This window comes from Colletes latitarsis, chromosome 6 (genome assembly GCF_051014445.1).
Source record: "Colletes latitarsis isolate SP2378_abdomen chromosome 6, iyColLati1, whole genome shotgun sequence".
NCBI lineage: Eukaryota > Metazoa > Arthropoda > Insecta > Hymenoptera > Colletidae > Colletes > Colletes latitarsis.
In genome coordinates, this window is record NC_135139.1 from 4398372 (window position 1) to 4425021 (window position 26650).

The window sequence follows — 26650 nt, forward strand, 5'->3', positions numbered from 1 at the left end:
ATATAACATGTTGTCATCCGTGTGTGACCGGTTTTGAATCGCTGTTAACACACTTTTAGAGTCTGTAAAGATGGCTATTGTTGGCTCGCAGATGTGGACACTTGACCGTACCTGCTATTTCCGAATTTTTGCCCTGCTATAAACCTCGCCTTGCTGATTGTGTTGGCGGGCGGTCGCTACAGCTTACAACAATAAGTTAGTTATTTTCTCGCGAGGAAGTTCCCATGATCTGGCTTGCTGATGTGGGTTTTTCCTGTTGTATTATAAAATTGAGCGCGACTGTGAAAACGGTGTGTCCGATTCCGCGTTCAACAGTATTTGTGTTTTAATCGTGATTTTTTCGAACTTTCAGATATTTACGTACTAGCAACGTATATGGAAAATTCGTAATCAACGCGTGCAGTAAGCTTTCAACGAAATGCGTTATTATGCATTTATCGTACGAGATAAACCCAACCTGTGCATACAATACTGAAACGCGTTATGTATGCTACATTGATTATTTGGCGTCGAATATAATTTAATCACATCAGCGTATCGTACTGCCTTGTATAATGAATATTAAAAACCGATTCCCTGAAACCATTGTTTCAAATCGTCAGTTGTTACACTCTGTGCCGCATATTCCATTTCCGTTCGAAATACAAAATTTAATACTTTATCTACTGATTTCACAACATTTACACGTTACATAAGAGGATTACGGTGCTCGATATATTATCAAATTATTAAAAACGCAGTGTTTATTCGTAATCAATGAAATCCATCCTCCCTTTTGCATAGATTTGCTTCATAATTTGCATATTCGTAGGCCCGCGTTGTTGTAATTAATTCCCGGTATTTCGGGCCACGACGTAAACTTATTCTACCGTTAGTTCATGCGTGGTCGTGCGTATTACACAGCCTACTGCTGTATGCATGTCGATGGACCAACCAAATGAATTGGGGAATACAAACAAATGTTTATTTAATCTTAATTAAATAAATATTGTTGCGACGGATTGAAGATGCATCGTTGCGGCAACGTGAAGGCTGTTCCGCAACGATGTGAAGCTGCCCCTACGAACGAGCGGAAGCGAGATCCCGTGGCCTTCCGGTTGCTGGGAAACCGGCAACGATTTGAAGAATAGAACTACGACAGATCGCAAGGCGAACGAACGTATCGAAAAGCTTCTCTGTTAATAAAGTTCTTAGTTTGCATTATAGTTGTGTTACGTTGAATTTGTGTTGTGTCAATATGAGTTATTGGAAAAACGCCCCGCCCCGGCGCAACAATATATTATAAGCCCATTGCTTCTATATTACTTAAAACCCTGTTGCTCTTGAATAAAACCCGTTGCTTCTACATTACGTAAAACCCCGTTGCTCTTGAATGAAGCCCGTTACATCAGTGGTATGTATTTAAGAGCCCGTTGCTCTCATGCATCCCTTTGAGAAATGTCTCGTAATATTCTAACAATTTATCCTACCGCACCCCTTAACCTAATTCAGTCCTACCAGACTGCAGACCGGTGACATCAGGAAACTGCCCTTTTACTGACACACACTAATGCACAGCCATGTGTACGAGAGCTCCGGAGCTTCGAATAGCTTCAGGAAACTGAGGAAGAAGGCGAATGTGAGTCTTTTTTTATGTTCTCAAATCAAACGGCATCTATTTTTGACCGATTCGCTTATTCTTCTAGTCAGGAAGCTTGGGTCCTTTTAGATCCAATGCAGACAAACGATTTTTTGCCATGCAATTATATAGATATATATCTGTCTTCGATATTTTCAGTTGGAGAAACAAGGAAAAACATACGATCATGTGACAAAAAAGTAACGTTGAGTCATTTTATGCTAAGGTGGACTTTTATCCAAGTTCTCTCAGCCGTACACTATACAGGGTGTTCGGCCACCCCTGGGAAAAATTTTAATAGGGGATTCTAAAGGCCAAAATAAGATGAAAATCAAGAATACCAATTTGTTGATAGAGGTTTCGTTAAAAAGTTATTAACAATTAAATTAAAAAATTTCAAATCGTTCTAAAAAAATTATTTTTGATTGCAAGGACCAATTATAATCATTTTTTGTCAATAAACATATCATCGAAATCCTAACCATTTTCGAGAAAAAAATTCCTTACTGAAAATATAATTTCAGGCCAAAAATACTTCCCGTAAACATGGGAATCTTTAAAACACCATAACTTTTGAACGGATTGGACGATTTTAATGTTCAAAAAGCCAAACATCGCGTATTTTAGTGCAGAATATGTAGCAATTATAAAAATGTTCGAAAGATTGTTCCTTGGCCCCGTAATGTTACAAAAACCCCATAAAAATGGTCCAATTTTCAAACAGCCATAACTCCTATAATAGTGAACATATTTCAATGAAACTTTTTCCTGAAGTAGAGTCCATTGGTACCTACAAAAAAGTATTAAACAATTTCTCTGTAGGACGTCAAACGAAATTACTAAAAATCAAAAACGAATTTTTAAGAAAAATCGACAAGGGGTAGTGCCTAAATTTTTCGGCGAAATTGAAAAGTTTCAAATCGTTCTGGAAAAATTATTTTCGATTGCGGGGGTCAAGTATAATCATTTTCGGTGAATAGACATACTCCCGAAATCTTATCCACTTTCGAGAAAAGAATTCAGTATTGGCGAAACTTTAAAAGTTAATAACTTCTTAACGAAGCCACCATCAACAAATTGGTATTCTTGATTTTCGTCTTATTTTGGCCTCTAGAATCTCCCGTTAAAATTTTTCCTATAAGTGGCCGAACACCCTGTATACAGTGAGCCACAAAATTATTGCCACATGCAGGAAATGATAAGAATATAAAGGATAAAGGAAATATTGAAAGATTTTTTTACACTTTTTGTTTCAAAACCATAATATTTAGACTATGAACTTACAATGCTATGAAAAAAACAATAATACCATCACTTATAGTTATAAGAGAATGAAACGAAATAATTCTGTGCATCAATTGGCGTCACAAAATTATTGGCACACCTAACATATTCTACGAAAAACAATTTAATCAGCCTATTCCGATATTCTTTTCTTTTCTTTGCTGTTGTCCAGGCTCAGTATAAGATGTTATAACAGTCAATTAATACCTAAGTGAGGAATTAAAATCTAATAAAAACAATATTTGTCTATATGTTCTACCATGGTAAGAAAAGGAAAATAAATTAATTTAGACATAAGAAATTTAGTAACTCACCGCTGGAAAAGTGGAAAATCATATAGAGAAATTGTAAATATCATAAACAAAAGTTTTTCAACCGAAATGTTATTAATAGTTTTGAAGATAAACGTAGAATAGAAAACGCAACTAGACGTGGAAGGAAAAAAGTGTTAAATTCATCAGAAGAACGTTTCATTGTTTCAAATGTGAAATAAAATCCAAGAATAAGTGCTTCGCAAATTAATATCAAACTCTAACAATTTTTTAATAAATCTGTTTTCAATGAAACAATCCGTAGAATATTGCGGTAAAATTTGTACAATGGCCGCGTACCCAGAAGGAAACTGTACATTAATGCAATCAATCGAAAAAACGTTTGGATTTCGCAAAAAAATTATTTCAAAATCTATAGAATTTTGGAGAGACGTTATATTTTGTAATGAGCGTAAATTCAATGTTTGAGGGTTTGATGACCATATAAAAGTATGGCAAAAACCGAACGAAGAAGTGCATCCTAAAAATGTTCGTTAAACAGTGAAATACGGTAATGGTCATGTTATGGTGTGGGGTTGTATTAATTATTATGGAGTAGGAAATTTAGAATTCATAACACAAACAATGGATAAAATGAAATACTTAAATATGCTATAGACGAATTTAAAGCAAAGTGCTCAAGAAGTGGATATTCCTGAAAAAATTCCAATTATACCAAGATAATGATTCATAATACAAATCGAAAATTATTCAAGAGTGACTGCTATACAACTGTCCAAAGGTCATAAATACACCACCTCAGTCACCGAATCTAAATTCTATTGAGATGGTATGGGTCAGACTAGATAAAAAAAATACGAAAAAATTCAATAATGAATAGAGCGGAATTGCAAAGTAGATTAAAAAAGGAATGATGTAATATAGAAGAAGAATATGTTCTAAAAATTGTACAATCAATGTCAACGCGGCTTTCCGAAATGATAAAACAAAAAGATGTCCTACAAAATATTAACATTGTTAAAATTATTCATTTTTGTAATGTGTGTCAATAATTTTATGATGTCAATTGATGCACGGAATCGTTTCGATTCAGTCTTATAACTATAAGTAATAATGTTATTGTTTTTTTCATAGTATTGTGAGTTTATAGTCTAAATATTATATTTTTCAAATAAAAGACATAAAAAATCCTTTATTATTTCTTTTAACCTTCATATTGCTATCACTTTCTGTGTGTGCCAGTAATTTTGTGACTCACAGTACACCAAAATAAAACAATAAGCACCATATTATCGTTTGTAGTTTTCATTTTATTTCAATTTAAAGTTCTATTGCTATCCTTATTGCTAAGTATTTTTTTTTAAATTTATGTTAATACATCAAAGCTCGGTCAGTCGCCCAGGTTTATGGTGTAATCGAACGTATGTGGATATGCCTGTGTCGCCTAGAACCTTCTCGATGGCGATCGTCAACCGACCGAACGTTTTGGCCTGTCTAACAAGAACATTTTTTTATTTCAACGAAAGATTGAAACAACCGTTGTTTTTGATCATGCAACTTGTCAATGTTATACACTCAGTTTGTCATTATTATTTGTTAAAATAAAGTTATTCATTACATAAAAACATTGCTATTCAAAAAGACACTCACATTTTAATTAGGTATGTGAGGTATGTACGTACTAAGTGAAAAAAAATTCCATCATAATTGAGTCGCGTACGAACAATTGTTTTTATTGGAAAACCCGATGTTTACAATACAAATGCCTCGATTTATAACGTATTGTACGTCATGTCTTGAAGAATCTTATGGAATAGCAACGAATTAATCGTTCAATATTACATAGTGGGACATCTCCAATAACTGAAAAAGGTAGAATTTTTGAATTCATACGAAATTTGAAATTTCAAAATTTAAAATGATAGATATGCTCGACATGTATGCTAAAAAGTTATTTTTGTATGAAAATTTGTACACAAAGGTTTTTAGAGTCGTTGATAACGAATTTGATATAAAATTTAAAAAATGTTTTAATAATGTATTAATCGCGGATATAAATCAAGCATTTCTAAAACCTTCTTACGCTTGTTTCAAATTCCTTTGCATCATAGATTCAACGTGTTTAAATTAGTATTATTAGTTACAATTAATTCATTTTATTAGCATGTATATGTTCAATAGAAATTATTTGTTGAAGGATTCTTTGCACGAACAAATTTGTGGTGTAAACCATAAACAATCAATTCCTTGGGTAAACATAAAACGAAAATGGACATTAAAATATTTTTATACGAGACTTTGTTATCGAAAATATCGATTTTGTAAATTCGTTGAGTATCCATACAGTTACGCACAACGTGATTGATGTACCTGTCTAATATTTATTATTTATATTTGCATTGCATACTGGAAACATTGTTGGTTGTACGATATTATTTGTTTTATAAATTATAAATGTTCATGTAACATAATTTCCGCTCTACGCGACTGTTTTGATCACTAATAGTACAGTAAATAGGTAACTAATTCAAATATTTTAAGATTAATTTACATATAACGAATACATTATATCTTGTTTTTTTAATCATATTTTACGAATTTCATTAATTATAGAGTTTATACTTATAATGGATACCAATTTTCCATATTGGAATCCGGACAAGGTTAATTAGAAGGAGTTATAATTTAACAATATATATAGTATTTCGGTAACAGTTTCTTGTAATATACAAAATTATAATATAGAAGCTGACAAAGAATGACGCGACATGATGCTAGTTAAATGAATATCTCTTCTTCCGTCTCGTTTGGGACCTATATGTATAATAGTGGTATCGAAACACCCTATAAATGTAACAATAATCATATTGATATTACTATAAATAGCTGAAGCATTATCTTCTAAAAATAAAGCTTACAGTAATCTATTTTCTGTTCATTAATGATATGCTAATAAATAATGTCGACAGTTGGACAAAGTTCAAAACATTAATTTTAACTAAACCTATTTATAGAAATATCAATATGATTATTGTTACATCTATAGGATGTTTCGGTATCACTATTGCCGAAACATACATTTTACTTGCAATTTGTAAACCGCGAGGGTTTTGACGGATCAAACTTTGGAGGGTGATTTCACCGCTTAAACTTGAATTACAGCAGCTAAAATAAAATGCGTATGTATTGTACAAATCTACAAAGTTTCATTTAAATCGAAGCCGGATCGTTCGTGACTCTTCTTTGTAAGAAGGTTTTGTAAATTTATACTATTTGACGAAAGGACATTGTGATTTAGAGTGGATAAAAACAACAAACAGGAGGCTGATCCCCCACAAATGACACATCATTGATTATTTGTTTTAACTCGATTCAATTAGTTAGAAGATAATAACATCGGTGATAGACAAATCATATATCACTATGGATATCTACAAATAACAAAACAAATGAAAGTAGTAAGAATCGGTGAAACAAGTCAACCGATTCGTGGTAAATTAGACGCGTATCATGAACCGGAGGAACACAGTTTGTTATTTATATTTTTAATATCTTATTATATAACACCTTCTGTTGTTTTATGACAGAAAAAAGATACATAATATTGTTGTCATTTGTATGTTTTCCATTCATAAGAACATACTTTGCAAATATTATCGTTTGTAGTCTGTCCTTTGGTGTCTGATAAATAGTACCTCACAAAGTATTGTCTCCGGAACTATTTTTTCTTTTGCATCTTTTTTCAATGTGTTATCTTTATTCTGCTATAATGAATTGAATATGGCCTTGTAAAAAATATACGAATTTATAATTTTCAATGTTGCCCCGTAGTGCCATATTTCCTCAGTTTATAGTACTCGGCGAATTTTCAAAATCAACTTTCTCGATAATAATAGTAGGCTCTGCTAGAAAACCGGATATTAGACAACCGGACAACTGGATATTGGGAAGTTGGTCGAGTAATGTATACAGGGTGTTCGGCCACCCCTGGGAAAAATTTTAATGGGGGATTCTAGAGGCTAAAATAAGACGAAAATCAAGAATACCAATTTGTTGATGGAGACATCGTTAAAAAGTTATTAACAATTAAATTCAAAAATTTCAAATCGTTCTAAAAAAATTATTTTCGTTTGCAGGGGTCAATTACAATCATTTTTGGTGAGTACACATATCCCTGAAATTCTACCCACTTTCGAGAAAAAATTCGAGTAGATACTGAAATTTTGAGACGAAATTAAAAAATTTGAAATCATACTATAAAAATTATATTTAGTTACAGGGGTTAATTACGATCATATTTAGTCATTACACAGACCCCCGAAATCCTATACACTTTCGAGAAAAAAATTCATTACTAAAAATCTAATTAAGTGCCTAAATTTTTTGACGAAATAAAAAATTTCAAATCGTTCTGGAAAAATTATTTTCGGTTGTGGGAGTCAATTACAATCATTTTTGGTGAATAGACATACCCCCGAAATCCTACGCATTTTCGAAAAAAAAATTCAATACGGGTAGAACTTTAAACGTTAATAACGTTTTAACGAACCCTCAATCAACGAATTGGTATTCTCAATTTTCGTCTTATTTTAGCCTCTAGAATCTCCCATTCAAATTTTTCTCAGGGTTGGCCGAAAACCCTGTATATTTATTTTCCGTTGTGACCATTTCGTAGAATACACTGTTTTCTTCCGCAATAGATGTAGGAATTTGGGAACAAATTGTATTGCACCAAACTTGTTCCTAACATCAGCCAATGTATTGTTATCAACCGTTGCGAGCCATAGCATACGACTCGACGCAAAAGAATTGAAATCGATTTGCCCCGGTTGCGTTCCATGTAAACACGTAAACAGTTTCCCTGCATGTTTCACGATATATTTTTGACGCGTTTAGTACCGCGAATTCCGTGAAAAGTTTGCAAAACTTTCAACAACGAAATTCCTCAAATTTGAACGCTTGCAAGATTGTCAACGACCATAGCGGTTACAGGTACGAAAGGCACGTTGCGTTTCGAATGAAATTCAAATTTATTCTAAGGGGATGTTTCTTCGGCGCGAAACAGCTCGCCGTTTTACGAGTTCATTCTGCCTCGTGAGGCGTTTAACGTATTTCGTTTCCCACAACCAAAGTAATAGCGAATCGCGAGATACGCATCGAAATTGCACCTCGACGTTTACGCAACACTTTATTATTCGCCTTCATGAGCATTACCACAGAAAACGGTCGGCGTTGATCGGGGGATTACGTCCTTTTAAATGTTTCCTTTCCCATTTACAATCACTTTTCTCCGTGACTGATATGATAGTATTATTATGCGTGCCGTAATTTTTACTGGACTCTTCATCGTATTTTACGAGAGTAATAAAACATGCCGCAATAGCAAGTGGTACGACTTATATAATTCTGCAGTTTACTAAACCTTACGCGAAAACATACTCTTTATACTTACACTACTTCGGAAAATGATCATTCTACATCATTTATAGAGGTCTGGCACAATCGTAGCCAGTAGTGAAGGAATATTGATTATTCGAGTAATAGAAATTGTGGCGTCTCGTTCTACATCCGATCACATTCTTTTCAATCGTGTTTAGATATGCTTGCCGAATGGAAACCATCTTCTACAGTGACGGGCATACATGTATAATACTTAAGGACAAGTTACAAATAAATTTTTAAATTATAATGTCTGTAGGAAGATGTTGCAGAAGCAAAATATCTTCTATAATCTGTAGAATTCACAATCCGAGTGTAAACATCGTAGCAAGTGTTTTTTCGTATTCTAAAAAATGAATAGTAATAGGAATGGCAAGGAATGGTATTTCTTATAAAATTAAACAACGATAAACAGATATTACTATTGATAAGAGAATTCATAAGATATGAAAACCAAACAGATTTAAAACTGCGTTGGCTACACATTCGAAATAGATTATTCTTAAAAATATAATATTGTTATAAAGACTGTATTTTTAAGTTAAACATCAATTATGAACCATTCGTTACAAGTAATCAGTATATTTAAATCAGAATAAAAAATTGAGAAAACAAAATTAATTATGACTTATTCTAACATATTGGGATATATGTATAATTTAAATAGTTTTATATGAACTATTTGATTTATTTTACTAGCTAAGAATTTCTTTTTACTATATTTTCATTGTTAAATGTTTATAGGATTACTACGCCGAAGAATACATGTAATACGATTATAAACTATGCTTGTGAGACTATAAATTCATTCTTAATTTAAAATTAATTAAATCAGTGAACGTGAAAAAATATTGCAGCCAATCAACATTGTCATTGCCATTTACTGTTTCTGAAAGGTAAAAGGAAAAGACATTTTTAGTTGCTACTCCTAATAAATACACATATTACTAACTATTTCCATGAAGCTATTGAATGTTTCTTTATTCTTCCATCCCCATATATAAGATTCACCTTGAATTGACTGATGCGTTTCTGAGATAATGACTACCGATATCTGAATTTTTTCTCAGAACAGACAAGTTATTTCTAAATTTTCATTCAGCGCCTTTCGTTCGTAACATCGCAATAGCTGTTCCAATTTTTATTCAAATTTTGCGGTTCAAACGGGGTTCATTGCGTTTGCACGAAGTCGAGACTCATCGATCGAGGCCGTGGTGCTTTACTGTCTGCATAAATGGAACGGCGCTAAATCAAACGGTGCGCCGATTGGGTTCGCCCGATCGAACCTCATAAAAGTTCGGCTCTCAAGTATCTAAACGGGAGTGGGACAGAACTGTGGCAGAAAAGCGAGAGCTTATGATTGGGTGCTAAGGTTTCCTAAAGCACGTCCGTTTCCGTGAGACTTATCAAACTGTCGACTTTTCTCCAAAGACTAACCCTCCTTTTCATTGGCCCAGATAAAGAATGCCCCGATTTAATTCTATCGATTGTTTGACGTTTATCGCTAGAAGATATATGGAGATTATAGGAAAAAAACAATTTCACTGTCTTCCTCTTTTTCTTTGCGATCACTGTAATTACGAGGGTAATCCCAGAAGTACCCGGCCTGAGGTATAGATGGTGGTTATTGTTTAAAAAAAAGGACTATGGTCGGAAGTACCAACCTTACACAGCTTAAGTTTCAAGTTTGAAGATGCTACATTGTTTAGTAATTGTTTGGCAGCCATTAATAGTGAACGCTCTCAGTGAATTCGTAAACATGGAAAAAATTGGTCATCGTTACGTGATACAAATTTCCATTTGAAAGGTCTCAGTCCAACCAATATCAAAATTGAGCTATACTCTACTCTAGAGGAGTTTGCTCCTTCATTTACAACAATAAAATATTGGGTGGCAGAATTTAAACGAGGCCGTACGAGCTGCCAAGACGAACACCGCAGTGGTCGACCAAATGAAGTAACCACACCGGAAATCGTGAAGAAAATTCACAAAACGGTATTGAACGATCGTCGACTGAAAGTGCGCGAGCTTGCAAACATGGTAGGCATTTCAAAAAGTGCTGTACAACGCATATTGGCTGAAAATTTGGATATGAGAAAGCTGTGCGCAAGATGGGTGCCGCGCTTGTTCACAATGGAACAAAAACAGCGTTGCGAGGATGTTTCAATTGAGTGTTTGACGATGTTTCACAGGAATAAAGCCGAGTTTTTGCGTCGATTCATAACCATGGATGAAACCTGGGTCCATCACTTCACACCTGAGTCGAAGGAACAGTCGAAACAATGGACTGTAAGGGGAGAACCAGCTCCAAAGAAGGCAAAGACAGTTCCATCTGCTGGAAAGGTCATGGCGTCAGTTTTTTGGGATGTGCGTGGAATAATTTTCATTGATTATCTTGAAAAAGGAAAAACAATCAACGACGAGTATTATGCGAATTTATTGCAGCGTTTGAGTGACAAAATCAAGGAAAAACGGCCCCATTTGGTGAAAAAGAAAGTGTTGTTTCACCAAGACAATGCACCAGTTCACACATCCGTTATCGCGATGGCCAAAATTCAGGAGTTAAAGCGCGAATTGCTTCCTCACGCACTCTATTTGCCAGAATTAGCCCACTCGGATTATTTTCTATTTCCAAACTTGAAAAAATGGCTCGGTGGTAAAAAATTTTCGAATAATGAAGAGGTGGAGTCTGCGGTTAATGGCTATTTTGAGGAGCTCGATGGTTCTCACTATAAACAGGGTATCGAAGCTATTGAATATCGCTGGGAAAAGTGTACCCAGCTAAAAGGAGATTATGTTGAAAAATAAAGACATTTGTTCCCAAATTTCTTGTGTTTTTTTTTTTTTTGTTAGGTTGGATACTCCTGGGACCATACTCCACCTTCGTACCTGCTACGAAACGAGGCAACGAATTATAATAATAATATTGATTCTTTTGCTCGACTTAAGCATTTTATCGAGAAAATGCATTTTCGATTCTAGGATTCAAGTTGTTCTAGATACATTAGATAAGATCTAAAATAAGAATAATTACGAAGTGTTTTTTCGATAAATTTTGTTTTAATAAGAGAAGTATAACATAGACATGTTTCTCTGTTGATAATAAATGCTTTTATGGAATAATTCTGCAGATAAAAATAAGTGGAAAACCAAAACCGATGAAATTGTGTTTGAGGTAATGAATATTGAAATCAAAGTGTAAAACCTGGAGACACACTGCACGTGCAATTTGCTATGTCGGTGACAGCATATGCTTGACAGTCGTTAACATTATTTGTCGAGTACAATTTGTTAGATACGTTCGTATTCAAGAAGCTGCTGATCTAGTTATACCTAAATTACGTAATTTGGCAGAGATAAGTTCGTGATCCCAAGGTATTAAATGCTTTCAAGTAATCGAGGGCAACGATACAAGATAGTAGGTGAGAGTTAACCGCTGAAGGTTTCAAATCGGATCTATGAATCAACGCAATCGTCATGCTATATTCACGGCGAAAGCTGGATTAAATTTTCGATGAAGCATTAATTGTCGTCAAGTGTCTAACAAACTAAGAAGAGTACATTCCTTTAAGAACTTTTGATTGAAAATATGGTAAAGAGATAAATTTCAGAGTATGTCAGCATGCTCCATTAACTCTGTTCCAAAGCTATATCTTGGTTATTTTCAACGACGCGAGGATATGTCTTAGAAACAAACTATTTAATTTAAAGGAACACATATAACTATGTAAAAATCTATTTTCCAAAATTATATTTTTCTAGATTTCAAGATGTAATAGCTAAAATTAAAACAAATAAAGCAATGTATGGTAACTTCCAATGATCTTAAAATCGTCGACCAAAGTCCTCATTACAAATTGAATGCACTGTTAATCTAGGTCAGCGACCCTCACCATACCCACAAGGGAAGATACCGAACCCGAAGGAGTTGATATTAACCCCTCAATATTCGGCCATTTTTCAGTTTTATTTTGTAACTCGCAAATTATAAGAGAAAGAACAAAAGTTTTAAGACAAAAGTTACTTCTTTTAATTAGATCTATCGAACGGTAAAATATATATCAATTGTTTAAACAATTAAGAAAAAGTTATAATTTTTCTTGAAATTCGTTATTTCATGTGAAATCTTAATTGGTGGTTTAAATAATTATGAAACGGAATAATCCTTTTTTTTTTAATACAAATGCAACCTTTGTTGGCCGAACTATGGTCCTCGACAATCGAAGAACTTCTTAACTCTATTGTATCATATATGAGCTGTATGAGAAGCAATGTTCTTATAATATTTACCAGAAAATAGTACGCAACACATAGTCAAAAAGCAAGATAATTTATATACTTGTGTCTTTAATTGCGCAATAGATACATATAGCAGGTGGAAATAAAGAAAAAGAAGGGAACTCTTAGATATAATTTATCCTTATTCGAACTTTTTATTTTTAACGTAAATTATCGAAATATTCTCTTATTTTATTTCCAAAAAGGTCAATATTACATATAACAATATAGACTAACTTTGAAAATACTTATGTAATACGAAAGGTATCAATTATACTTCATGATGATGAAAGTCTTCAAAAAAATGTTTATATCCACGATCGAGCTGCACTCATGTAAATTAACAGTCAAGTTAAAGTCTCGCGACGCAGTCCGCGCGGAAATCCGTAAAATAGCCAGCCAATAATTTTAATTCTACGACGAGAATTGGCAGCTGGCTGTTGCCACCAACACACGTGGCAACACTTTCATTATCAATGCTAAACAAAACGACATATACGATACAACACTTTGATGCCTATGTCTCTCACAGAAAGAGAAACTTCGCGAATTCTCACACTTAACATATTGTCTATACAGCTAGCATGTGGGCCTATTGTGTAGTTAAAGACACAAGTATATTTTTTTTATTTTCTTACTATATGTTGTCTACTATTTTCTAATGGAATAAAGGACCAATTTTCTGCCGTTTACCCAATTGCTGTTACCCTAAACTATTTTACTTAAAATACCGACTAAACCTTAAAAACTTATACATAAGAAAGTAACATATAATTATAAGTACAATTAATACGATAAAAAAGGTGGCACTTAATTTTCTTTTGTCATTAATTTTGTATAAAATGATAAAAAATTTTAGATTAACTAGAAGAGTGAGAATTACAATTTTCATATTAGCAAAAGAGAAAACGAGACAATAAAAAAGAAGCAATGTATAATTATAATATTTACATTTTTTATATAATAAAATATAAGCCTTTAGATATGTACTATACACATCATAGAAACTAGTTTTTCCTTTATGGATGACAGTAATAGTTTCTTAAATATTTTCGTTAAATTAGTGATTTTATAAATAATAATAGGGGTTTTGAAAGTCACAAACATTGTTTCTTCAAGTAAATATATTGAATAATAATGAATAATAAAAAAATCGTATGCTTTTAGTCGATAAGTAAAAAAACTATGCAACAATGTCATACTCAATCCTTAAACTGTTAGTAAATGGGCCTTCTACCCTAAATGTTAGAAGAACATTTTTCTCGTCATGCAAGTCATGTATAATACAATGGTGTCAAGAAGTTCTGCGATTGTCGAAGACTACACTTCTGTCAACAAAGGTTGCATTTGTATTAAACAAAGGGGATTACGGAGTTCGATTGGAACCGTAACAGTGAACGGACGTGTTTTGTCAACGCCGTGCGTGCTGTGAACGCTAGTGCCATATACAGGGTGTTCGGCCACCCCTGGGAAAAACTTTAATGGGGGATTCTAGAGGCCAAAATAAGACGAAAATCAAGAATACCAATTTGTTGATGGAGGCTTCGTTAAAAAGTTATTAACAATTAAATTCAAAAATTTAAAATCGTTCTGGAAAAATTATTTTTGGTTGCGGAGGTCAATTACAATCATTTTTGGTGAATAGACATACCTCCGAAATTCTAGCCACTTTCTAGAAAAAAATTCGAGAAGGTGTGAAATTTTTCGACGGAAAAAAAAATTTCAAAGCGTTCTGGAAAAATTATTTTCGGTTACGGGGGTCAATTACAATCATTTTTGGCGAATAAACATACCCCCGAAATCTTGCGCATTTCCGAGAAAAAAATTCAGTATGGGCGGAACTTTAAACGTTAATAACTTTTTAACGAAGCCTCTATCAATAAATTGGTATTCTTGATTTTCGTCTTATTTTGGCCTCTAGAATCCCCCATTAAAATTTTTCCCAGGGGTAGCCGAACACCCTGTATAGTGCCAATCAAATCTTGTATGTATTTACGATACTCTGTGCTAATGTGGAATAGTGAATATTAGGAAATTGTTATAAACCAACCTCTTAACTCATCTCTACGCCTTCTCGGTGCAACCTATTCACCGAAATGACTTCTGACCACGGAAATTTTGTATCCCAAACTGTTAATAATAACCCTAGCGCACCACGACGAAGCTACAACAAAGTAGTACAAAGTGATTGTTTCCCCAAAAAAGATCAAGCGATTGTAATCGAAGCCAAAGATGGAATTCAATTAAAAGATTACGCTCATGCATTAGGCAGAATTACCAATCCAGCGAATATTAGATTCATGTCAAGAGTATCCAACGGTAGAATTTGTGTGTTTTTGGCGAGTAAGAAAATCGCGGACGACCTCACCGATAAATATAAACACATTAAAGTTAATGGTACCGATGTAGCCGTAAGGCTGTTAATCAGCAAAGCTCAACGTATAATACTGTCAAACGTTTGTCCAACAATCCCTCACTCAATAATTGAAGAAGTATTTGATAAAATTGGAGTAAAAAGAGAATCAGCTGTTTCATTCCTAAGAGCTGGCATGGCAGAAGAGGGTTTTGCGCACATCCTCAGTTTTCGTCGCCAATTATATATCCATCCAGATGACACGCATAAAATCCCAGACTCAATCAAAATTGAACATGAACAAACCACATATTGGATATATCCCTCCACAGATACATTAAAATGCTTCATATGTAATAAAGAGGGGCATGTCGCAAAAAACTGTAAAACTGATAAAAACCAACCCTTGTTTTTTAAATCTCCACAAACAAGTGTGTTTATAAAGCCCCGAGACTCCAAAATAGTTCCAATGGTACCCAATATTGTTAGTACAGACATGGCAAAGGAATCAGGAAACCCTAGTGACAACATAGCAACAGAAACCATGGACATAGATCCATTGATCAGAACTTTAAAACGCACAAGATCCGAAATGACCGACAATTCGAGCCTCACCACAGAAGGAACCAACCATTTAAACCATGCCACAGAAGAACCAATCAGTCTTCAGCAAATCCTGGAAACTGAATCGGAATGCAAACAGCCAAAGAAAAAACCAAACGTTGTGACAAAGAGTGATAAAAGCATAGATGAAATGTTGCAGCCAGTTAAACACGTACTAGAAGAACCTGATAAGATGTTAAACTTCGACCAACTTAAAAGCTTTATTGAGAATACGCTTGGATCTTCCAACGCTAAAAAGATTGCAATAGAATACACAGATGACGTGGAAGCTCTAGCAAATGTTATGAAAGAGCTCTACCCTTACCTCACAGACCGTTGTATCAAAAACAGATTCACAAGAATCACGAAAAAACTAGTTAAATCTACCAAGGCTGATCTCTCAATGAGCTCACCTGCTCCTTCGGATTGTTCGGATACTCTCCAATGCTCCGAAGACGAATACACCAATTAACTATCAAACAAATAAAATACTGTTCAATAAGTATAAATGCTAAGGAAGATTATACAATGGAATGTTAATAGTTTAAAAGCACGTTTTGAATTCTTACAAAAATTGCTCCAAGATCATCAGCCATGCGTATTATGTCTGCAGGAAACAAATTTCAGAGTAAATGAATCTATCAGTATTAAAGGTTTCAACGTAGTCCAAAAAAATAGAAGAAATGCTTTGATTGCTAGCGGCGGAGTAGCAATCTACATGAAACAAAGCCTAAATTACGCAGAAATACCGCTAAATACTAATATTGAAGCAATTGCGGTCTCAATCATTCTACGTCAAAAAGAAATATGTATATGCAATGTCTACATTCCAAATAACTACCAACTTCAGGAAGCCGAATTAATCAACATTATAGAGCAACTGCCCAAATCTTTCCTATTAATGGGAGATTTCAACAGCCATAATAGAATGTGGGGATCTGCAAATACAGACGCTAGAGGAAAACTAATTGAAAATATAATACTTAAATCAGAAATCACCTTGTTAAATAATTCCGAACCCACTCATTTCAACGTGTCAAATGGCTCTTACAGTTGAATAGACCTAACCTTCTGCAGTCCCAACATTTTCAACAGCATTGAGTACGAAATTTCAACCGAGTTATATAACAGCGACCACTTCCCCATTATCATTGAAAAAATAGACAACAATGTTGAAAACCATATAATACAACCTAGATGGAAATTCAAAAAAGCGGACTGGCCGCTATACCGCCACGAAGTAAATCAAAACCTCCCATCATTACAAACGCCTGATACATCAAACTGTTTGGAAATAAACCAAATATTGAAAGAGTTTGAAAAAGTAATCACCCATACTGCCACAAAATCCATGCCTAAAACATCAAATAATACAGAGAACAAAAATCTCCCTTGGTGGAATGATGAATGCCGCAATGCAATTAAGGAAAAGAAGCATGCCTTCAATGTATGCAAAAAACATAAAACTGATTTCAATTTAATAGAGTTCAAGCGGGCAAGGGCCAAAGCAAGAAAAATCCTTAAACAAGCAAAAAAGAATTCGTGGATAAATTACATCGCATCCTTAACAAAGACCACTCCGTGTGAACAATTATGGAATAAGCTGAAGAAAATAAATGGCCAGAAAGTAAGTTCCCAAATTACTGCAATCAAAAGTTCTGAGAATTCAACTACCACAGACGCTACAGAAATTGCCAACCTTTTAGCTACTACCTTTGCAAATAATTCAAGTAATGAAAATTTCGACCCAAACTTTCTCAAAATTAAAGCTAGTGTTGAAGAAAATTCAAGACACGAACATATCGTCTCTCAGACAAACAACCACCCCCGCAACATGAAAATTCTGCCTACCGAATTACAATCGGCGCTAAAATCTGTTAAGAATTCCAGCCCAGGACCCGACAGCATTCCAAATATTTTTATCCAACAACTACCAAAAGCAGGAATAAGTTATTTATTAGATATCTATAACTGCATATGGCTGAATGGTGTCTTCCCTACCAAGTGGCAAGAAGCAATAGTAGTTCCCATTCTAAAACCTGGAAAAAACAAGCTTCAAGTCGACAGCTACAGGCCTATCGCCCTGACATGCTGCCTATGCAAATTGCTAGAGAAAATAATCTGCAAAAGACTGCGATGGTATCTGGAAATCAATAACCTACTGGAAAAAAATCAAAATGGGTTTAGACAGTATCGTTCGACGATTGACAACCTTGCAATGTTAGATATAAATATTTGCGAAGCCTTCCGTAAAAAGCAACATCTAATAGCAATATGTCTGGACATTGAGAAGGCTTACGACATGCTTTGGAGACACCGAATAATACAACAACTTATAAAGTGGAACGTAAGTGGTAACATGATAAAATTTATATACAATTTCCTAAAAAGCAGATATATATATGTCCGTGTCAACGGCAATTTATCTAAAAAAGTTGAAATCGTAAATGGGGTACCGCAAGAATCTGTACTAAGCGTAATTTTATTCTTGATTGCAATAAACGATATCGCTGAAGTTTTTTCTAAACCAGTTAAGTACTCCATATTCGCTGACGATTGTACCTTCTTTGTAACCGGGAAAAATCTAAACACCAGTCAGCAAATCCTTCAAGACAATTTAGATAGACTCAACAAACTGGATTCAAATTCTCCAAAAACAAAACCACCGTTACAATATTTTCAAAACAAAGAACAACACAAAACCACCAACTACAGCTACACTTAGGTCAGAGCCAACTCTTGATAACAAGCACGCCAAAAATTCTCGGCCTAATTTTTGATAACAAATACACTTGGACTCCATTCCTTAAAAGCTTAAAGAAGAATGTGTCAAGAGATTAAATATGTTGAAGGTCATCGCTTCGAAAAATTGGGGAGCTGAATTCCAAATTTTAATTAATTCATATAAGGCCTTAGTTCTGTCCAAACTTGATTATGGCTCAATCGTCTATGATTCCGCAAAACCACGCGTTCTAAAATTAGTAACACCTATACACAATGTCGGAGCTAGAATAGCCACTTGAGCCTTCCGAACGAGTCCAGTTACTGCAATTCTATGCGAAGCTGGTTTGACACCATTAGAAACTCGAAGAAAACAACTGAGCTTATCGTATGCAGCAACCAGATTAGCAACGCCTTCAAACCCCATCTACGAACAATTAACTAACACCGCCCATTTCAATGAATTTAAGGAAAAGCCCAAACTACCAAAACCGCTAAATAATAGAGTCAAAACATACTGGCAAGAACTAAATATAGATACACCAAGAATTATGTCGAGGAGACAGTATCAAATTCCACCTTGGACGATAGATCCTCCTTGCATTCTCGATAAAATTCTGGAAGCAGGCAAAAACACCAACTTAAACGTTCTCAAGAGTTTATATACTGAGTTATCTAATGAATACCCACACCATACGCAAATTTTCACTGATGCCTCAAAATCAGGAGAGGGGACTGGATGTGCGGTATGCACTCCCGAACATGAGTTGTTATTCAGGCTTCCGGAAACATCTACAGTATTCACTAGTGAGGCATCAGCTGTGCTGCAAGCCCTGAAGTACATAGAAGAAACAACACACAGCAAATCCATCATTCTAACTGATTCAAAAAGCACCCTACTTGCTCTACAAAATTTGGAAACAAATAACACAGTAATCCAAAACATTATTGAAACCCTTAAGCGAGACAAAAGAGAAGTATTATATTCCTGGATTCCCGCCCATATTAGTATTGAAGGCAATGAGAAGGCCGATAAAGCAGCAAAACTGGCTAGCTCCAGTACAACTATAATGAAATATGAGCAGGCAACTCACCAAGATATTCAAAAGCATTACACCAAGGCACTAACGGAAGTGTGGAATGAAGAATGGAGGAATAGCAGACCAACTAAGCTACACAAAGTTCGGAACAATATATATGACTTCAATCCAGCGCTACTACTAAATAGGAAAGATCAAGTGAAAACAACCCGATTAAGAATAGGACACTCAAGCTGGACACACTCATACCTTATCACAAAAACCGAACCAAATTCCTGCAACACCTGTAACGTACAAAATACTATTGAACACATCTTGACAATTTGCCCTAAATACAATATGAAGAGGATTCAACATAAGCTTCAAAATTCACTAACAAACTTGCGAGAAATAGACTCCTGCAAACAAGTTTTAAACTTCTTAAAAGACATCAAAGTATACCAATTACTCTAAATATGAGTAGTTCCACTAGGTAACCCAACTGTGGTCACTAATAACCTACAAGGTGCATGTGACCTAAAACGCTCAAAAAAAAAAAAAAAAAAAAAAAAAAAAGGGATTACGCTTTTTCATAATTATTTAAACCACCAATTAAAATTTCAATTAATTAAAAGAAGTAACTTTTGTTTCAGAACTTTTTTTCTTTCTTTTACAGTTTGCGAGTTACAAAATAAAATCGAAAAATAGCCGAATTTTCAGGGGTTAATTTCAACCCCTTAGGGTGAATGTGAACAGCAAAAAAAAATTGTGTATTACATACCTACACATGCTCTACATATCTTCAAAGTTTCATAATTTTTTGAATTTCCGGGTTCGATATCTTCCCTTATCAGTTGTCTTCCACGCGTATACAGGGTGTTCGGCCACCCCTGGGAAAAATTTTAATGGAGGATTCTAGAGGCCAAAATAAGACGAAAATCAAGAATACCAATTTGTTGATGGAAGCTTCGTTAAAAAGTTATTAACAATTAAATTAAAAAGTTTCAAATTGTTCTGAAAAAATTATTTTCGGTGACGGGGGTCAATTACAATTATTTTTGGTAAATAGACATACTCCCGAAAATCTTGCGCATTTTCGAGAAAAAAATTCAGTACGGACGGAACTTTAAACGTTAATAATTTTTTGACAAAGCCTCCATCAACAAATTGGTATTCTTGATTTTCGTCTTATTTTGACCTCTAGAATCCCCCATTAAAATTTTTCCCAGGGGTGGCCAAACACCCTGTATACACAATTTCCATTGGGTCTGCCATCAGAAAGAGACTAACTGAAAAAAGAGAACATTAGACCACCAGCGGGTAAGAGATTCCTAAACTTGGGTGAGGGAATAGACCGACTGAAGAGTGGGTGCGTAAAGCGTCGTGGGGTTCCCCGGTCCTGATCTAGGTCATCAAAGATAAAACAGCCAAATGCGAACTTGTAATAAAAAGAAATGCTCCAAGTAAATGTTAATCAATTTGATAACAGTTATCTAAATAACTACCTATCAAAAAAATTAATTTCATATGAAAACATTAATCGTTTGGACCATTTAATAAGAAAGAAAGAAAAAGAAATGAAGTCGATATCTTCATTGGTGTTTGAAAACCACAAGATATATAATTCTGTTTAAAAAAAATTAATTTGACCTTTATACTATATCCTTTACGTGTTCTCACACTAAAATGCTGACTACATCAAACTATATTCCTCTCGAAAATATCCAAATTTAGGCGATTTACCTTCTATATCGAAAAACGTTTACTGTTAAAAATAGAATTGAAAACAAGCGATTAAAAAATTAAATAGCTCATTCATTCAGATGATTTTATTTATTGCTTTGATAATTTTGGTCGACTATAACATCTTTTGTTAATTATTTGATGGAAAAACTTCCTGTTGCTTGTTATCTTTTCAATTCCACGGTAAAAATATTTAACCTGTGGAAGTACATTTATCACAATTTTTATCTATCGCGTTTTATCACCTTCTTTATCGGTTTTTGAACTTATTCTGCTTTCGTTTTCCATGTTACCACTCACTTTATCACATGAAACTACTTAAACTTTAAAGTCCAGAGTTTATCTTGGAATAGTTGGGTTTTAAATCGTTTAAAACGAGAACTGACTCTTTTCTTGACAGCAATCCGTTATCAGATATTATTATGTCCAAAATGAAATTCTACACTGTAAATGTTCTCATTATAATTTCGCGACGCTATGATAACTACAAAATTTTATTTTACGTTAAAATTGTTATTTATTAACTAAAGTAAGTTCAAATTTTCTTGTAAGGTATCATTATTTTTCAGAATTACATAGGTTACTGTAGGAAAATTTAATCTGTGCTAATATTTTAATTTATCACTGTATATATGTACTTTCGTCGTTCATCTAGAATCTAAATCGTAGGTCGTAAATCTATTTAAAATATTTGTTTAAATTTTTCCAAATAACGAAAATATATATATTGGAAAAACCAAGAAACTTATTTTGTTTAAAATATAACTACATTTTAAGACTAGATTATAAATCTCGAAAATCAACAATGTTTCGAAGAAATCCATTCAGATGTATCGTCGCAATCATGTTGACACGCAGTCTTACACAGAAACACATACGTATATTCAAAAAATTTTTGTTTTAATAGTCAATTCTTAATTACAAAGTCTTAAAACATGTTTTCTTTAAAAAGAATTTTTCTAAATGTTTCATGATTACGATACTTACTTTCCAACAGATAAAGAAGGGAAAGTTTGGGTAAGATGGAGTAGCGAGGTAAAATGGGATAACGAAGTTTACAAGAAACTCTAAACACTGTGTTATGCACATGATCATGTCAAAGAGAGTGGTGAAAAAGAGCATCAGTTGCAAATTACTAGCATTAGAGTCCACAAGTGTTACACGTTACGACGTAATTCTACATATTTAAAATAATTACCTAATTTTTCCAAAAATTTGTAGAAACGTCTCTTTATTTATATATACGTTTTTGGACGAAACCTGTTAAGTTATACTTAACGAGTTTGGTCCAAAGAATATACTTTAAAAATCTACGTTAAGAGTATACTTTGTTAATTACTCTTTCATAAATATGTGACTTTTATTATTAATGTTGCGTTACAAAAATAAAATGATGTACGCAGTAAGTAATCCTGATACCATCTTACCCCAGTACGTAGGTAGATATCAAGATAACTTACTTCGTACATTATTTTATTGATGGATTTTAATCTTATTCATTGCAGACGTGGTACGAACATATAGAAAAAACAAATAGAGAGAATTGGAATAAAAAACAGAAAAAGAAATGAAGATTAAAAAGAAGTAAAAGAAATAAATTCAAAAATAGTTTTGAACAAATCCGGAAAACCTGCACTTAAAAAAATAAATCCATACTTTTTTTTAATATAATTTGAATATAATATAATTAAATATGAAAATAATGTTATATTGAAAATGTGTTATATTTTGCATCAGTGAATGTCTATTACACGCAGTATATAGGGTAAGATGGGAATGTGTAATTATTAACATATTAAACAAATTTTGAAACGTTGTTTATTTAAGTTCTTCATTTTTATAATCCCAGTTTCATTACTTAACTTTGAAAACAAATGTATATCGATCATACAAATGTCCCAATAAATACAACATGTACAATATATTTAACATAATTTATATTTCTTCTTAGCTATATCATCTCATCCCACCTATCCCTAAAACAAAATGAAGGTATGAGTTATCTGAAATTAATAGAATCGAAAGATAATGTATGCGAGTTGTTTTTTGCATAAATTTACCAACATTTAACAAGTGACGAGCAGTTCGAGGATCGTCGATTAGAAAGGGGATACGCGAGAAAAATACAGGGCACCGTGAAAACGTCGCTTTACCGCGGTGCTCGTGCTCATTTCTGGCGACAAAACGGCTGGTGCGACGTCGGCGACATCGGAATTGCAAAAATTCACGTGCGGTCCGTCCGTTTTCCCCGACCTTCGCCGTTTTTTCCCCTGGTCGCGGCGCATTTTCTCCATTTGTTTCGCCTCGTTGTGCACGGCGAACGAGAAATTCTCATTTACAACGCGACCACGATAGGAGGCCCCGGGACGAATATCATTCACGCTCCTTCGCGGACGCACAACAAAGCCGAATATTGATTAAACCGTACCGCACACAGACTGCGTGCAGGTAATTATTAGATGCACGGAGTTTTACTGGCCCTTTAATAACACGCAACATCAAATTAGTGAGGTGGGGTCGTAACTTTTCCCAGTCTCCTTCTAGTTTTCCATCTTTCCCTTCTCTTATATTTTATACGCGCCGTGATTACCAGCAGCCTTGTGAAGCAATTTCGGCATTCGGCTAAGTTATTCGCTAATAGAATTACGAAGGGTGGCACTTATTAAGAAGCGTTTCGCTACGAACTTCTTGCGCATCTCTGTCAGTTTCTCCTAAAGCAATATGGAGGTAGGTATACTTAAGGTATACTTCAGGTGTACTTAATCGAATCATTGTATCACTACTAGGGGCCCTAACTGTCATAAGAAAAATAATAAACAATTACTTTTTCGTCTAAAATGTTTTGGGTTACAAACTACAATTGTAAGTAACCGAAATTTTCTATCGTTACCGATAACCATTATCAATAAAGAAATATTACATACCTCGGTTGTTCGTAACAATTATTGTCAAGGGAATAGGGCACTTCTTGCACTCTACCAGCACAGATACGCTTAACTTTCTAATAACTAGACTAGGAATGTTTTTATAGAAAACAGATAAAGCAATGGGACACAAATAGGTTTTGTAGTTAGAGAATTTTAAAAATATATTTTTATTTTGCACTTTTTGTATAATGGCATAAGTTTTGCTCATTTACATTACAAATTATGTGCAAAACCATTGTGGCGCTGCTTCGCTGCGGCGTGGGTCTGCTCGTGAGAATTCGAGGGGTCGGTCGAGCGCTTGTGAGAGCGCGATCCCTCTGGTGGCGAGCATAGGAGACGACGCCACACCATATTATCCATTGAACGTATCGTCGCGTCGGGTACTGGCTAGATTATCCGCGCGAACTATCTTTTTAGTTCTCTTGGGGTTGTAAGGCCCAATCAACCGTCGTGGTACGCGTGTCTTCTAGCCGTCACTCGCCAAACTAATCTTGAGTGACCAGTTCAAGAAATTTGACCGCTTGAGATCAACAATAGTTTCATTTAATAAGTCGCGACCGAAATAATGCTTGTCGGAACGATTCTAACAATGAGTGTCCACTTACTTCTGTCTCTCTGAAATTGGTTCATTTTTTGCTTCCACTTAATTTCGGTTTACACCGATTGTTAATATTTATTTTAAATGTTATTTAAATAATCCATATATTATAAAGATAAATGTTAAATAAAGCTTAAACTTGTAATTATGATGCTATAGTAATTAAATTTCATTGATATTTATTTTCATTATCTGTCCATTTACTTTTATCCTTAACTGTATGTGGCAATGTTTACAAATATTTTGTTTATATACTCAAATATTCTAATAAATGCTATTGAATATAACGACTGAACAATAAACGGTATTGACATTAAATAATTGAATACGACAAAAAAGTAATAACTGCAAAATACTTACCTGATACGTGACTACTTCTTGTTTAAAACTACACAATTCACTGTCACGGCTATTAAAATGTTTGACAGCGTGGCATGATCGGTTTATGTTTTCAAAATAATTGAAAGCACAACGCTATCTTTTTTCATTTTAAAGATATAACCGTCGGAACACTTTACTCTCGGAACTTCTAACCCCGATCTCCTCTAGACCTGAGCATCGTAATTGTTTGGTATTCCAAACATTTTACATTATAGGACACGTCATTTATTTTCAATATTACTTAAATTACTTAATTTGGTCATCTGGCAAATGTACCTTTTTTGACAATAGGAATTTCCGTATCCTAAAGCCATTAAGCCATTCAGCATACTGAATTAGGGTCACCGTAATTTGGGCCCATTTACCTGCCCCTTATTACCGTGGACGCCCACCCCCATATAACCCTCAGTGGGTGGGATTTGGAGTCTCGGGAGGACTGGCCCACCAGGGATGGACAAACTTCGGATTTGTTAATAGAATCTCCTCCTATTTTTGAACTCCGTAGATAATCACCACAGAACCGGACGAACTCAGTTACAGTCAGAATACTTATAAGTTACAAGTTACATGAGTTACAAGCGAACAATTACCAGAGTATACAAGAGAATGCAAGTTTGAACAAAGTAGACTTCAAGAACTTTGCGAACCACTGTTAACACGTTATTTTTGTATATATATTTCGTTAATAAATTTAAAGTGTTTGTAAATAGTTATTGTACTTATCTATTTACTACATAACTCGGCTCCACGAATTTTTTGGGAGCCAACAGTAATAGACAGTTTAATGGTAAATTACGTCGCTTTTTGCAGCTACACTTTTCATCCAATACCTAGTAGCATCTATTTTAAATATATGAATAAAGTATCGTTTTGAACGCGTTCTTTCCAATATCTCGTTATTGCTTGCGCTTCTCAGTTCCCGGTTTCAATCGAATGTTAATTGCCAGTTAATTGGTTTTAATTAATTTCCAATGAACACTGAAACGAATCCTCCCACTTAATACTATTTCCTTGTCGTTTATTGTTTTTCAAGATCGGATAGTTGGATTTGATATTAATTAAATGTATTTCCATCGCAAAAACGAAAATAGAATTATAATGATACAAAGCATCTGCTGATTCCATTTTCCATTCCTTTAGACAGGGTGTTCGGCCACCCCTGGGAAAAATTTTAATGAGAGATTCTAAAGGCCAAAATAAGACGAAAATCAAGAATATCAATTTCTGGACTGAGGCTTCATTAAAAAGTTATTAAAAAATTAAATTAAAAAATTTCAAATCATTCTGAAAAAATTATTTTTGGTTGCGGAGATCAATTACAATCATTTTTGATGAATACACGTACCCCTGAAATCCTATCCACTTTCGAGAAAACAGTTCGAGTAAGTGTTGAAATTTTTCGGTGAAATTCAAA

General features: G+C 34.2%; 3 protein-coding genes across 3 annotated transcripts in view; all 3 read left to right on the forward strand.

Moving 5' to 3' along the window:
• Positions 1–26650, forward strand: part of Sema2a (Semaphorin 2a) — a 1678677-nt gene that overhangs the window by 159818 nt on the left and 1492209 nt on the right. The window lies entirely within an intron of this gene.
• LOC143342787 (histone-lysine N-methyltransferase SETMAR-like) lies at positions 5802–11531 on the forward strand. Its single transcript, XM_076767007.1, has 4 exons — positions 5802–5837; positions 6555–6702; positions 10511–11182; positions 11467–11531. The coding sequence occupies exons 1-4, from the start codon at positions 5802–5804 to the stop codon at positions 11529–11531; spliced, it is 921 nt and encodes a 306-aa protein (XP_076623122.1).
• On the forward strand, positions 17045–20061 carry LOC143342788 (uncharacterized). Its single transcript, XM_076767008.1, has 3 exons — positions 17045–17087; positions 17332–18201; positions 18911–20061. Exons 1-3 carry the CDS (start codon positions 17045–17047, stop codon positions 20059–20061), a joined length of 2064 nt encoding a protein of 687 aa, XP_076623123.1.

Excerpts from the sequence above, each read along its gene's own strand:
- LOC143342787 (XM_076767007.1), top strand. The coding sequence starts at position 5,802 with ATGGATACCAATTTTCCATATTGGAATCCGGACAAG. Across the intron at positions 6,703-10,510 it reads TCATGAACCGGAGGAACACA|AATTTAAACGAGGCCGTACG; the intron begins GTTTGTTATTTA and ends ATTGGGTGGCAG. Across the intron at positions 11,183-11,466 it reads CAAAATTCAGGAGTTAAAGC|GTTGGATACTCCTGGGACCA; the intron begins GCGAATTGCTTC and ends TTTTTTTGTTAG.
- LOC143342788 (XM_076767008.1), top strand. The coding sequence starts at position 17,045 with ATGGAAATTCAAAAAAGCGGACTGGCCGCTATACCGCCACGAA. Across the intron at positions 17,088-17,331 it reads GGCCGCTATACCGCCACGAA|AGTTCAAGCGGGCAAGGGCC; the intron begins GTAAATCAAAAC and ends TCAATTTAATAG. Across the intron at positions 18,202-18,910 it reads TATAAAGTGGAACGTAAGTG|CTGGTTTGACACCATTAGAA; the intron begins GTAACATGATAA and ends TTCTATGCGAAG.